At 42.8% G+C, this 15,523-nt stretch overlaps 1 protein-coding gene across 2 annotated transcripts in view; it reads right to left on the minus strand.

The window, feature by feature from the left end:
- The window catches only part of nrde2 (NRDE-2, necessary for RNA interference, domain containing), a 61,770-nt gene that overhangs the window by 31,696 nt on the left and 14,551 nt on the right, over positions 1-15,523 (minus strand). For both annotated transcript variants that reach the window (XM_041215269.1, XM_041215270.1), the window contains 3 exons: positions 11,786-12,263; positions 6,552-6,957; positions 2,836-2,969 (listed from right to left, as the gene is read on the minus strand). In XM_041215269.1, coding sequence (XP_041071203.1) covers positions 2,836-2,969; positions 6,552-6,957; positions 11,786-12,263 — 1,018 coding nt within the window. The remainder of the gene's footprint in view (positions 1-2,835; positions 2,970-6,551; positions 6,958-11,785; positions 12,264-15,523) is intronic.

Below are 15,523 nucleotides of genomic sequence, written 5' to 3' on the forward strand. Positions count from 1 at the left end.
CAGAGGCTAACCACTGAACCAAGGCTGACAATGAGTTCAATTAAACTGCAGAAACAACCCATCAGAATAAAAGGGGAATTTCTCTTCAATCAACTAAATTTCAATTAGAGGTAAATTTTTCCCCTTTAACTTGAGATCTCAACTCAGTTCAATGTCTCGCCCAAAGACAACAACTCTGAGGGTGCAGCACTCCCTCAATAGTGCACTGAAAAATCAACGTGCTCAAGAGAGAGTAATCATTCCTCTCTACCGTGTCACATCCCTTTTTTCCTTCAAACACCTCATCGGTAAAGGCACATCGTGGAGGGGCAGCTAGTCCTGGCTGTAGCACGTCTACCATGGGCCTGAGCATCCTTGGGCTACAGAGAACAAATCAAAATTCCACCAAGGTTATCTCAATTCCTCTGTGATTTTTGTTACGGCCTAGTCCGTTCTCTCAGATGGCCTGGAAAATCAAATGGCACTATTTCAAAGAGTTCTTCCTAATCGATTTTTAATCCCTCAAATCAACACCACCAAAAGAGACTGCTGTTTTTGGGACCTTGTTGTGCACAAATTAGCTGCAGCATCTAAAACAATGACTACTTGCTTAGGCATGTCCTGAGGTCATGAAAGGTGCAATATAATTGGATGTTCACTACAATCACTGTTGGATTATTCACTTGCTTATCATTTATTTACAACATTTTTGTCACATTTTAAATGGCATATCATCGGGTGTACTCTTGCTCTGGAAGACTGAAATCTCCTGGACTTCAAGGAGGTGAGAAATAGTCCAATAAATAAGGGCAATTACCAAAAAGGCTTTTCTACTTACTTGTTCAAGATCGTCCCTCAAACTTTATCTAAGTCATGAGGCAAAACTTGGGAAATTAGATGCACCACAAGGGCTTAAATAATCTAGGGTAAGGCTGGGATGGCAGGAAAGTTCCAAAAGTCTAACCATTATTTACAAAATACTCAACAACTTACATTTATATAGCACCTTTAGAACATCCCAAGGAGCTTCACAAGGGCATAAATTGGACAAAAATGTAGACTGTAAAGAACATAATTAAAAAATGACTAACCTTGCCAAATGGGCTCTTTGGTCTCTGTTGCAAGGTATTTATGTTAGATATAATAAATATGGTTTTACCAGTTCCAATCAAACACATATATAGAGCTTGTGACGCACTTAAGCAGAGAAGATGTAAGATCGGCAATGGAAAGCTGACTGGAGAATTTTACCAGAGCACCTGACTAAATCAACTAAACCTGATATAAACTTTTTATGCCAGTCCCCACCTTGGGTAAAAATGTTTACAATTTACAACACTGAAGACGTGTTATACATTGAGGTACAGTTCCACAGGGGTGAACTGTCGGAGAGACTGGATAACAAGAGGTGGCATTCTCCACCAACGGTACAGGGGAGGGGAAGCAAGAGCGGAAGCTGATCTGGTCTTCTGATGTCTCCACACCTGCATTTCAGTGTGGGTGGGTAGCTAAAAACTGGGAATGGGATTTATGGATGGTTTATCCCTCCTCTTTGTCCTGGGGTAACAATGGCAAATTGTCAACAAACCCCAATGGGATGAGCAACCTCAGCACAGGCCAGGGATCATTCAGTATCATTGTAAAGACCATAAGACATAGGAGCACAAGTAGGCCATTTGGCCCATCGAGTCTGTTCCAACATTCGACGAGATCATGGCTGATCTGATAATCCTCAACTCCACTTTCCTGCCTTTTCCCCATAACCCTCGATTCCCTTACTGATTAAAAATCTGTCTATCTCAGCCTTGAATATACTTAATGACCCAGCCTCTACAGCCCTCTGCGGTAAAGAATTCCACAGATTAACTACCCCCGAGGAAGAAATTCCTCCTCATATCTGTTTTAAATGGGCGACCCCTTACTCTGAGATTATGCCCTCTGGTCCTAGACTCTCCCACAAGGGGAAACAACCTCACAGTATCTACCCTGTCAAGCCCCCTAAGAATCTTATATGTTTCAATAAGGTCACCTCTCATTCTTCTAAACTCCAATGAGTACAGGCCCAACCTACTCAACCTCTCCTCATAAGAAAATCCCTCCATACCAACAATCAACCAAGTGAACCTTCTCTGGACTGTCTCCAATGCCAGTATATCTTTCCTTAGATAAGGGGACCAAAATTGTTCACAGTATTCTAGGTGTGGTCTAACTAGTGCCTTGTATAGTTTTAGCAAGACTTCCCTATTTTTATACTCCATTCCCTTTGAAATAGAGGCCATCATTCCATTTGCCTTCCCCATTATCTGCTGAACTTGTATGTTAGCTTTTTGGGATTCATGCACAAGAATTCCCAAATCCCTCTGTGCTGCAGCTTTCTGCAGTCTTTCTACAATTAAGTCATATTCAGCTCCTCTATTCTTCCTGCCAAAGTGCATAACCTCACATTTTCCCACTTTATATTTCAACTGCCACTTTTTGCCCATCACTTAACCTGTCTGTATCCCTCCGTAGACTCCTTGTGTCATCCTCACCACTTGCCTTCCCACCTATTTTTGCAGCATCTGCAAATCTGGTGATTGTACATTCACTTCCCTCATCTAAGTCATTAATATATATTGTAAATAACTGTGGCCCCAGCATTGATCCCTGTGGCACTCCACTAGTTACAGGTTGCCATCCTGAAAATGCCCCCCTTATCCCAACTCTGTCTTCTATTAGATAGCCAATGTATGGCTAAGTAACATACCAGAGCGCTGCATTTAGCACCTGAATTATCAGATGACCTGACTTAATGTGTAATGAAACCACAAGGCTGTTAGTGAATACGTAAAGCCAGTGAGGAAGGGCTGCCTTTACCTGTGCCTTGGTTATCAGGCCAGCAACACTGTCAGGTTTGAAGAAGGTGAAGTCAATGAGAGCCTGGAAGAGGGCAATGGCTTTCTCTGAGTGGCCAGTCTGTCGCAAGAAATGACACTGCTGCAGGAAAATTGCTGTAAGAAAGAGTACAAGAGAATTTCAAAAAAAAGGACCGAATCCAGCAAAACGAGAAACAAATTTAAAAAAAAATTTAAAACCTGAACAACTTGTATTTATACAATCGCCTCCCACACACAAACGGATCTCAGGACATTTTGCAATGGGTGAGGACGGTGAGTAATCGATGGGAAACTAAGAACGGGAATCAGAAAGACAGAAACAAAGTTACAAGTCATGAAGGTAGGGGTCTAGCTACTAAGGAAGGCTCTTCCTCTCTCTGTCATCTCCACAGAGCCCCACAACCCTCCAAGATATCTGCACTCATCAAATTCTGGTCTCTTACACATCTAGGATTTCCTTCCCTCCATCACTGGTGGTCATGTCATCAGCTGTCAAGATCTGGAATTCCCACCCTAAACCTCTCCCTCCTCCTTTAAGAGACCCCTAAACCCCATCTCTTTCGCTAAGCTTTTGGTCACCTTCCCTAATACAGATACAGTGCCTCAAATTCAGCTATTCGAAAACCGGCCATGTGCAAAAGCCAGACTTTTTTTTAAGCTGCCATCACCTGACTTTCCCTCCTCACCGACATCTTTGGTCTAAGTGTAAGGCTGGGAAATTCCCTGGAGCTGCTCCCACTCCACCTCCAACACTTGGTTGAAGTGAAGGGGTAACCCTATGTAAATGCATAAACAGAGCCTCTGCCACATCTCCCACAGAGTAACACTGACAGACCTGAAGCAGTTCCAAAGAATTTCCTGGCTTATCTTGCAGCATTGCCTCTAGTTCTTTCATAATTGCCCTTTGCCATCCTTATTTGAAAAACACCCTTAACACCCTACATGACCTGGCCTGAACTGCCCGACCCCAAAACCAGCAAGATCCCAAATCCGGCACAGACTCAGTCCCCATGTTGTCAGTTTTGAGACACAGTACCTGCAACACCTAAAGGGGTTCAATGTCAAATTCTGCTTCATAATGCTCTGGTGAAGCACCTTGGGACGCTTTATTACATTAAAAGTGCCATTCAAACACAAGTTGTTGTTGCTGTTTTCCAATACCAAGTGCAGACTATTAAAACTGTAGTGAGAGACATGACATGGTCACTAGGCTACTTGCCAGCCTTTGTTCACTGGGTAGCACTCTTGATTCCGAGTCAATATATTGTAGATTCATAAACACGAGCATAAAATCAATGCTGACACTCCAGGGCAGTAATGTACCGTCAGAGGTGTCATCTTTATAGAGTCTATAAACAAGAATATGGTCACTGAACACCTTAAAAACATTCATCCAATCAGAGTGAGCCAGCATGGATTCATAAAGAGCGGGTCATGTCTGACAAATTTGACTGAATTTTTTGAAGAGGGGCTAAAGTAGTGGGCAAGAAAATACCTATGGATATTATTTATGTGGACTTCCAGAAGGCTTTTGATAAAGTTCTTCATAAGAAACTGTTAGCTAAACTTGAATCTCATCAAATTGAAGGTAATTTATTAACCTAGTCGAGTGGTAGGAGATGGAGATTAGGGGGAGAGATAGAGAGAGAGCGGGGGGGAGAGAGAGAGAGAGAAAGCGCGGGGGGGGGAGAGAGAGCGGGGGAGAGAGAGAGAGAGAGAGAGAGAGAAAGCGGAGGGGAGAGAGAGAGAGAGCGGGGGGGGAGGGGGAGAGAGAGAGAGCGCGGGGGGGAGGGGGAGAGAGAAAGAGAGAGTGCGCAGGGGAGAGGGAGCACAAGGGCGAGCGAGGGCAAAACTATTTATGTTGGTTGAGGAATCTACTATGGGGACCATGGGGCATCATCTAAAAATTCGAGCCAGGACTTTCAGGGGTCAAGTTAATAAACATTTCTGCACTCAAGAGATGGTAAAAGTTTGAAAATCTCTCCCATAAAAGGCAACTGATGCTAGATCAACTAAACATTTTAAACCTGGGATTGACAGATTTTTGTCATCTCGACTTATCAAAATATAGGGCACAAGGCTGGGTATATGGAGTTAGGTCACAACTCAGCCATGATTGGCGGAACAGGGCTGAGGGGCTAAAAAGCGGTCCCATTTTGTTCCTATGTTCCACAAGATGTTAAACAGAGGCCCTGTCTGCCCTCTCAAGTGCACATAAAAGGTTCCATGACACTGTTTCAAAGAAAAACAGAGGAGTTCTCTCTAGTTTCCTGGGCCAAAACCTACCCCTCAACCAAAACCACTAAACAAACAGATTATCACATCATTATCACATTGCTATGTGAAAATTGGTTGCTGCATTCCCTACATTACAACACTATGACAATGCTAAAGAAACTTCTCCTTTCTTTCATCATGACTATAATATACATACAAAGTTCATGTACACCCACATCCTAACAGGGTCACTGGATGATCAGAAATCCTGGTGCAAGATAGCCCCAGAGACCCTCTATCATTTTATAATAACAGACTTGTGAGCAAAGTTAGAGCTCACAGAATAAAGGGACAGTAGCAACATGGATACAAATTTGGCTGAGTGGCAGGAAACAGGGTGGTGGTTAATGGATGTTTTTTTGGACTGGAGGAAGGTTTGTAATGGAGTCGGTGTTGGGACCCTCAATCCTCCTGATATACATATTAATGACCTCGACTGTTGTGCACAGGACACAATTTCAAAATGTGTGCATGATATGCAACTTGGGAGTATTGTGAACTGCGAGGAGGATACAGTAGAACTTCAAAAGGACATAAATAGGTTGGTGGAATAGGCAGACAAGTGGTAAATGAAATTTAATGCACAGGAGCGTGAAGTTATTCATTTTGATAGGAAGAACACGGAATGAAAACATAAAATAAAGGGTACAATTCTAAAGGGGTTGTCAGAGCAGAGGGACCTGAGTGTATATGTGCATAAGTCATCGAAGGTGACAGGACAGGTTGAGAGAGCGATTGAAAGCATACAGCATCCTAATAGGGTCATATAGCATAAAAGCAACAAAGCTATGTTAAACATACACAGAACATTGTTTTGGTCTCAACTGGAGTATTGCGTCCAGTTCTGGGTGCCGCACTTCAGGAAAGACGTGAAGGCATTAGAGAGAGTGCAGAAAAGATTCAAGAGAATCCAGAGATGAGGGACCAAAGTTACATAGATAGATTGGAGAAGTTGGGACTGTTTTCTTTGGAGAAGGGAAGATTGAGAGGTGATCTGATAGAGGTATTCAAAATCATGAGGGGTCTGGACAGATGAGACAGGGAGAAACTGTTCCCACTAGTGGGGCCAGAGGGCACAAATTTAAGGTAGTTGGTAAAAGAAGCAATGACGACAAAGAAAAACTTTTCCATACAGCGAGTGATCTAGAATGTACTGTCGAGTGTGTCGGGGAGACAGGTTCAATTGAGGTATCAAGAGGGAATTGGATTATTATTTAAAAAGGAAGAACGTGCAGGGCTACAGGGAGAAGGCAAGAGAGTGGCACTGGATAAATTGCTCCTAAGGACAACTGACACAGACATAACAGACTGAAAGGCTTCCTTCTGTGCTGTAACAATTCTATAACGGAAGTCAGAAATGTACAGTAACCCAATACTGACTACTCAAGGTACATAATCTAAATTAAAACGCTGCCTTACCAAGCATGGCTTCTTCCGTGTCAGGTAACGCAGGATGGGATAATAGGGTACCATCCAGAGCAGCTGCCAGAGTGCTGAGGCACTTGCCGTAGATACTGCTCACCTTCGATGTCGAGAAGGTGCTGAACTGGCTCTGGCAGAACAGGAGGTACCTCTGCCAGAGGGCGGTGTGGTTTGGGTGAAGAAAGACCACTTTTTTCCATTCACTGACCAGAGTGGACGGTTCCCAAGATTCCTTGGCGAGCTCCAGCCGGGCTACTTTCAGTTCAGCGTTGTTGGGATTGCTTTCAATGGCCTGTTCCAAAATGGCCAGCTTCTTCTCCAAGACAACCCGTCGTGACCTCTTCCTTTTTTCAGCTTCCTCTGCAGTGGCTGTATATGGATTTGGGCCTTTCATTAATTCATCCTGAAGGGAGGAAGACCCATTAGAGACAACTGTCAACGGTGGAGCACATGGCTTCCTTTGGTTTCACCAAGGAATGTGATAAAACCATGTTTCTGCAATTCAATCAATTAGTTTGTGGTTTGCCTCAGTTCTGAAACGGAAACTAAAACACAATATGGACAAAAGTCATATTCAGAGAGATTACATACATATTTTCCTTTTATTACGCAATAGCATTTAACATGATGGGTGGGGAAAGAGCTTTTGCACTCAATTAACTCTTCCATCCATACTGAGTCACAATGTTTTAATGATGATGAGGAAGAGAAGGATAGGAAAGGAAGCATATCTTGCATTCCGAATCCCACTACTTTGTGGGATGTCCTGCCCCCACGTTCCCAATGGTCTGTGGTTTGAGAAGCAGCTGGTTCAGTCACATTAAGACCCATGGCCGAAACCAGTGACCCTGACTGGACATCCTCCTCTAACAGAGGACAGCCGGGACGACAATAAACCATACTACTTAAACTTGTTGTGACGGGGCAGATGATGCGTGCCAGGCAGATCAAATCCACGAGGGAAACTTGATCGCACTGTGACGATGGTTTTGCAATTTGTATTTATTTCGAGATGCATGCCCTGAATTCAGAAATAAGTAAGTCCACTAAGACTTTGAGAGTTTTATTTTAAAAAACTAAAATTAAAATATTAACAAAAGAAAAGATTTTAAGCACATACCTGAGTCTACAAGTTACTACTATAATAACTTCTAAAATTCCTAATAACCTGACTCCCAGTTACACCCCATTTAAGGCCATGGTCCAAAAATAGATTTTTAGATTTTAAACAGATCCAGCAAATTAACAATATCCTGGACAGTGGAATTCAAAATGGCTTTCTCCAGTTTTGGTTTCTGTAGACAACAGGCTTAATGCACAAATACTGGAAGCTTCGCACCCTTCTGTTAGATCTCACAATGCCTTCTCCTGACACTCAGCCTCATTCTCCTTTATACATGTTTCTGCCTTTTTAATATGTAAATTCCATTGTTTCCTATGTCTTTGGAATTTTACCTTATAAATATTTTCATGTTGCTACTATTCTCATTAGCCTCTCTGAAATTCAAATCCCCTTCATCTATCTAAAAATGTAAATTCCCTTTACATCTTACATGCTAAGACCCCAACCATATTTACTCATTAGCATATTAAAGACACTTCTACACCTTACTTCTTTTGATAACTTCAACTTGCAGTCTGCTTGGCTACAAAATGTAATTAAATCACACACACAGACATAACAACATAACCACCCCCCCCCCAAAAAAAAACCTACTTTACAATAATCCAGAAAAATATGAAAATTATTATACTCTCATGACAAACCATATTCTCCTCTTGATGGCTCTCACCTCTCAAAATCTTTCAATGGTTTGGGGCAGGGGGTGGCAAAGTAATTGAGCCATGGATTTATTTATCACCTTTTGTTGATGCAATTCATGGCTCATCCAGCATGGGTTCGGTGAACAAAGAAACAAGGCCAAACAGTAACCAAGCTGTTCCGGTATAATTATAAAACTGGCATCTACCTGACAATGTGGAAAATTGTCCAGTTATGTCCTGTCTACAAAAAACAGGACAAATACAATCTGACCAGCTACTGTGCCATCAGTCTACTCTCAAAATGATGAAAGGTGTCATTGACAGTGCTATCAAATGATAATGACTCACCAATAACCTGCTCATTGATGCTCAGTTTGGGTTCCACCAGAGCCTTTCTGCTCCAGGCCTCATTAAAGCCTTGTTTCAAATGTGGAGAAAACAGCTGAATTCAAGAGGTGAGGCAAGATTGACTGTCTTTGATACCAAGAAGGCATTTGACCAAGCATGGCAGCCCTAGTAAAATTGAAGTCAATGGGAATCAGGGAAAAAACACTCCACTGGTTGTAGTCATACCTAACGGAAAGGAAGATGATCATGGTTGTTGGATACCAATCATCTCAACCCCAATACTTTGCTGCAGGAGTTCCTCAAGGTAGTGCCCTATACCAAAGCATCTTCAAATCCTTCATCAAAGGCCATCCTTCCATCATAAGGTCAGAAGTGGGAATATTCGCAGTTCATTGCACAATGTTCTGCACTTTTCGTGACTCCTCAGATACTGAAGCAGTCTCTGTCCATATGAACAAGACCTTGAGGCTTGGGCTGATAAGTGACAGGTAATATTTGAGCCACACGAGTACCAGGCAATGACAATCTTCAACAATAGAGAATCTAAACCATGTCCCCATGACATTCAATGGCATTACCCTCAACATCTTGGGAGTTACGATTGACCAGAAACTTAATTGGGCCAGCTACATGAATACTGTGGCTGGTCAGAGGCTGGGAATTCAGTGGTGAGTAACTCAGCGCCTGACTCCCCAAAGCCTACCCACCATCTACAAAGCACAAGTCAGGATTGTGATGAAATACTCTTCAATAGCTTGGATGAGTGCACCTCCAACAACACTCAAGAAGCTCAACACCATCCAGGCTAAATCAGCCTGCTCGATTGGCATCCCATCCACAACCTTAAACATTCATTCCCTCCAATATCAGTGCACAGTGGCAGCAGTGTACACCATTCAAGATGAAGTTCAGCAACTCACCAAGGCTCTTTCGACAGTACCTTCCAAACCCATGACCTCTATCATCAGAAGGACATGGGCAGCAGATGCATGGGGCACCATCCTGACTTGGAACTACATCACCATTCTTTCACTGTCACTGGGTCAAAATCCTGGAGCTCCCTCCCTAACAGCACAATGGTGTACTTACACCACATGGACTGCAACAGTTCAAGAAAGTAGCTCACCACCATCTTCTCAACAGCAATTAGGGATGGGAAATAAATGCTGACCTTACCATCAATGCCCACATCCTATAAGTGAATAAAAGAAAAATAATCAAGGAAATCTACAGCACTCAGTCAAAGTCTTTCTCCTGCAGCAAGGTTATAAATGTATAAAAAGATACAAGTGGACAAAGTCCATGAGATTGGTTGATACAGACATCAGTCAGAACCCTAAATGCAATATCCTTCAGGTTTATAATTAGGACCTTCCATTTCTCAGCTCTCTGGTTCAGTGAACCAAGCCTAAACAGCCCAGTTTACTCTCCCAGCTAAATGCACAAGCAGAGAACCTACAGGTACGAATTAGGAACAGGAGTAGACCACTCGGCTCTTTGAGTCTGCTTCGCCATTCAATAAGGTCATGGCGGATCTGAATGTAAGCTCAACCCTACATTCCTGCCTACCCCCAATAACCTTTCATCCCCTTGTTAATCAAGGATTTATCTAGCTCTGCCTTAAAAATATTCAAAGACTCTGCTTCCACCACCTTTTGAGGAACAGTGTTCCAAGACACACTCACAGCCGTCAGAAAAAGTTTCTCATCTGTTTTAATGAGCGACCCCCTTTTTTTTTTAAAACAGTGATCCCTAATTCTAGATTCTCCCACAAGAGGAAACATCCTCTCAACATCCAACCTGTAAAGACCCCTCAGGGTCTTAGAGGTTTCAATTAAGTCGCCTCTTATTGTTCTAAACTCCAGTGGATATAAGCCTAACCCGTCCAGTCTGTCCTCATAAGACAACCCACCCATCCCTGGTATTTGTCTAGTAAACCTTCCCTGAACTGCTTCTAATGCATTTACATCTTTCTTTAAAGAAGGAGACCAGTACTGTACACAGTACTCCACACAGTACTCCAGATGTGATCTCAACAATGCCCTGTACAACTGAAGCATAACGTCACTACTTGTGTAATCAATTCCCCTCACATTAACTGATAACATTCTATTAACTTTCCGAATTACCTGCTGTACCTGCATACTAGCCTTTTGTGAGTCATGCACTAGGACACCCAGATTGCTCCATCTCAGAGCTCTGTAATCTCTCAACATTTAGATAAGCTTCTTCCTGCCAAAATGAACAATTTCACATTTGCCCACATTATACTCCATTTGCCAGATCTTTGCCCACTCACTTAACCTACCTACATCACTTTGTAGACTCCTAATGTCCTCTTCACAATCTACATTCCTACCTATCTCTGTATCGTCAGCAAATTTAGACACCATTCCTTCGGTCCCTTCATCCAAGTCATTTATATAAATTTTTGAGGCCCCAGCACTGATCCCTGTGGCACACCACTCATCACATCCTGCCAACCAGAAAAAGACCCATTTATGCCAACTCTGCTTCCCGTTAGCTAGCCAATCTTTTATCCATGCCAATATCTTACCCCCTATGCCATGGGCTTTTATTTTCTGCAATAAGCTTTGATGTGGCACTCTCAGGTGAATGACTATATCACTTCTCCATGGCCTACATCAATGCTAAGTCATGATGAGAAAATGAAAGAAACTCTGTTTCAGCGTGGTAGCAGTCTTCCAGTAATGAAACCAAGAAACCCCAATTCCTTATGAACAAACATAGTTAGTGAAATGATGGGGCAATGAGCCAAATTCAATTGTGCGCTCAGCTGCCATCATTCTCGCCCACTTTGAGCAGAATGCTGCTGCACAGTAATCAAGAGTGGGAATTTCCGATGAGCGTTATGGCTAGGAAGCAATTAGACTAAATACAGTTACCCCGTGTTCACACTGGCTGAGGCTAAAAGCCACCCCATCATCTCAACTGGTCTAAATTTCTTCCCAATGGTTTCACCCGTGATGGTGCTCTGCACCAACAGCATTGTCTGTTCACCTACGTTTCTTAACAGAGGAGTATGGAATGAAATAATAGGCTCATCCCACCCTCAAACACGATGAATTCAATAAGGTGAGAATGCTTCAAGTAGTCACCTGAAAATGAACAAACTCCATCCAGGTTCGGACATTCCCAGGGTCTTCTCTCAACATTCTATTGAACTTCTCCACTCTGGCCATTGTAGTTGAGTTTATCTTCTCACTGCTGTCCAGGGGCACTCGGACTTGCTCTGCCTGCTCCTCTAGGCCTTTTCCCTGTAGCCACAGAGTGGTGGATGCATCATAAATCCCAAGCGGATTGAAGCAGGTGATGGTGCCTGAGCATTTACCGTCATTCTCTACCCAGTCTGGAACTCGTATGAAGGAGCCTGGGCCAGGCACAGGAACATCTTCTTGTAAAGCCTCTCCACGGTGAACAGGAACTGAGTCAGTGTTCAAGAGCTGAAGGCTAGATGTGCTGTAATATCGATCATCTCTTTTCTTTGCCTTTTTCTTCTTTCGGGATGAATCTTCCCAGATAACGTGCTGCTTTTTGGTGTTGAGGCCAAGGCAGGCGTCCATGCTCCTCTTATATCTGAAATACATATCACCATATTTAACCATCAATTGATAACTACGCACAAAGCTAATATAATCTAATCTAGTGTAAAGAACATTCTGAATAAATCCCTTCACATCCTCTCTCAATATTAATGCTACTGAATTGGTTGGATTAGAATTACGTTGATCTCAAGGTGCCAGATGCAAAAAAGAATTTACGAGAGTTTCAGATAGGGTAAGGGATTCTATCTGTTTATTCATTCATGGCATGTGGACAACGCTGGCAAGGCCAGCATTTATTGCCCATTCATAACTGCCCTTGAAAAGTGTGGCCATTCCAGTATACAGGATCAGTTTGTGGCAGATAACCAATTCCATAGACCCTCAGTTCAACCATCAGAGTCAAGCTCAGTGACATAGGAAATCCTTAGGGAACTTTAATTGCCATCTCTCTCAAGGGTGCTGATTCCTGCCTTTCCATGTGCAATCAGCCTATTCACAACCTTGGCATCCTATTTAACCACAAGATGAAATTCCAACCACATATCCACTCCACTCCATCACCAAGTCTGCCTACTTTCAACATCATAACGTCACCAATTTCTGCCTGACTCAGCTTCATCAGTTAGCATGGTCAGGTTATTCAAGGAAAGAGTGGAGGAGTTACCACTGCCATAACCACTCCTGTCTTCATCTAGCAGTAGTCACAGGTTAACAACAGACACAGGAACCCTGGATGATCTCCTCTCCCCAGCCCAGGTATACAGGTGTCAATTGCACCATTGTCCAAGAACAATTACCTCAACACAGGCCAGACATTGAACCTTGGACCTGGAATTAGAACCACACTCCATTCATTTCCTCACAAACCCATTGGGGGCTTAGATAACCTTAAGCAATGTTACCTAGCATCCATGACATTAGGTGAAAAAGTATGATCAGGGTACAGTATGATTGTGGCCAAGAGAAATATCTAGCACCACTCGAGTTTGAGATAATGTGTCTCCAAAACGCAGGCCTAGGAGTAGAGAAAGCCAACTTTTCAGAGTCATTGAATCTTACAGCACAAAGGAGACCATTCGGCCCATCATATCTACCAGAAACAGAAAAAAATTACGACACAGAAGGAAGCCATATTGCCCATTGTTCCCAGGCTGCAGAAAAAGTTATCCAACCTAATCCCAAATTCCTGCCCTTGGTCCATAGCCCTGTAGGTTACAGCACCTCAAGTGCATATCCAAGTGTTTTCTTAAATGTCATAAAGGGTTTCTGCCTCTTCCACCCTCTCAGATTGAGTTCCAGATCCCCCACCGCCCTCTGGGTGTAAAAATTGCGCAACTTCCCTTTAATCCTGCTACAAATTACTTTAAATTTATACCCTCTGATCACTGTTAAAGGTAATAGGTCCCTCCTATTCCCCCTATCCGGGGCCATTTTATATACTTCAATTAAATCTCCACTGTTCCAAAGAAAACAATCCCAGCCAATCAATCTTACCTCATAGCTAAAATTCTCCAATACTGACAAGATTCTCGTAAATCGCCTCTGTACCCTCTCTAGTCTTATCACATCCATCCTGTAATGTGGTGACCAGAAGTGTAAGCAGTGCTCTGTACAGTACTCCAACTGCAGTCTAACCTGGGTGCACACCTGATATCTTCATGAAGTCTAGTTTTCTTCATATCAACCACGTGGCTAATTTTCATATCAACTGTAAACTTCTTAATCATAGCCCCTGCATTTTAAGTCTAAATCGTTGGCATTTGCATCATGTAGGGACCTGGTACTGAGCCCTGCTGAACCCCAATAGAAACAGCCTTCCAGTCACAAAAACACCAGTCGACCATTACCTTTTGCTTCCTGCCGCTGAGACAATTTTGGATCCAGCTTGCTATTTACCTTTTGGTTCCACAAGCTTTCGACTTTTCTGACCAGCCTGACACACGAGGCCTTGTCAAAAGACTCGCTAAAATCCATGTATACGACATCACTCTACCCTCATTAACCCCCGCCCCCCATCTTATTACCTCCTCAAAAAATTCACTTAAGTTATTCAAGCACAACCTTCCCTTAAATTCATGCTGTCCTTTTTTATTCTGCATATCTCTAAATGACGATTTGTATTGTCTCAACTTTTTCCTGTAATTTGCCCACCATGGGGCTAGGATAACTGGCCTCTGGTTACTCATCTAGCCCTTCCTCTCTTTTTAAACAATGATACAATGTTAGCAGTCCTCCAGTACCACATCTGCAGCTAAAGAGGGTGGAAAAATGATGGTCAGAGGTTCAGCTATCTCGTCCCTTCTTAGCAGCGGAGGATAAATTTCATCCGAGTTGGTGGTTTAGCCACTTTCAAAGGATGCTAAACCACTTAATATTTCGTCCCTCACTATATTTATCCCATCCGATATTTCAGACTCCTCCCCCCCAAGCTGCAATAACTGCTCCATCTCACTCTTTCGCAAAGACAGACACAAAGAATTCATTCAGAACCATGCCCAGGTCTTTTGCGTCCTGACCTTTTTTGGCTTATTGACTTTGAAAGAGCCACTGAATTAGACCTAACTCCTCTGCTCTTTCCCCACAGCCCTGAAAACCTTAACATGTATCCAACTCGCTTTTGAAAGTCGCTATGGAATCTGTTTCCACCATCTTTTCAGCCAGTGAATTCCAGATTATAACATGCTGCAAACTCTTCCTCACTTGCCAATTATGTTAAACCTGGGTCCTCCGCTTATCGCCTGTAGAAACAGTTTCTCTCTATATACTCTATCAAAACTCTTCAGAATTTTGAACCCATCAATCAAATTTCTCTTAACTTTCTCTGCTCTAAGGAGAACAATCGTTGCTTCTCAGCTCTCTCCACATAACTGAAAACCATCAACTCTGGTATCATTCTGGTAAATCTCTTCTGTACCTTCTCCAGGCTGCTGATTAGAATTTAAAAAGGCTAATCACAAGGTAAAAAGTACATCTTTTGGTGTTGGACTGACCCCAAAGTACCAGATACTTCCAAGTTCATGGCGACACTGTAGATTTATGCGGTATCCCCAGACCAGTATCAAGGCAATCAGATGAAGAATGCCTGGGAAAGCTAACTTAAGAATAGGAATGAGAGATATTAAAGACAGAAGTAGACAGTTCAGCCCCTCGAACCTGTGGTCATTCAGCTAATCACGGCTGATCTGCACCTCCCCTCTATTTACCCCATATCAAAAATCTCTCCAAATCTTGAAAGCTCCAATTGATTCTTTATCCCCAGCCTTTCAAGGGATAGAGAGTTCCAGATTTCCA

The sequence above is a fragment of the Carcharodon carcharias genome, chromosome 20 (assembly GCF_017639515.1).
Source record: "Carcharodon carcharias isolate sCarCar2 chromosome 20, sCarCar2.pri, whole genome shotgun sequence".
Taxonomy (NCBI): Eukaryota; Metazoa; Chordata; class Chondrichthyes; order Lamniformes; family Lamnidae; genus Carcharodon; species Carcharodon carcharias.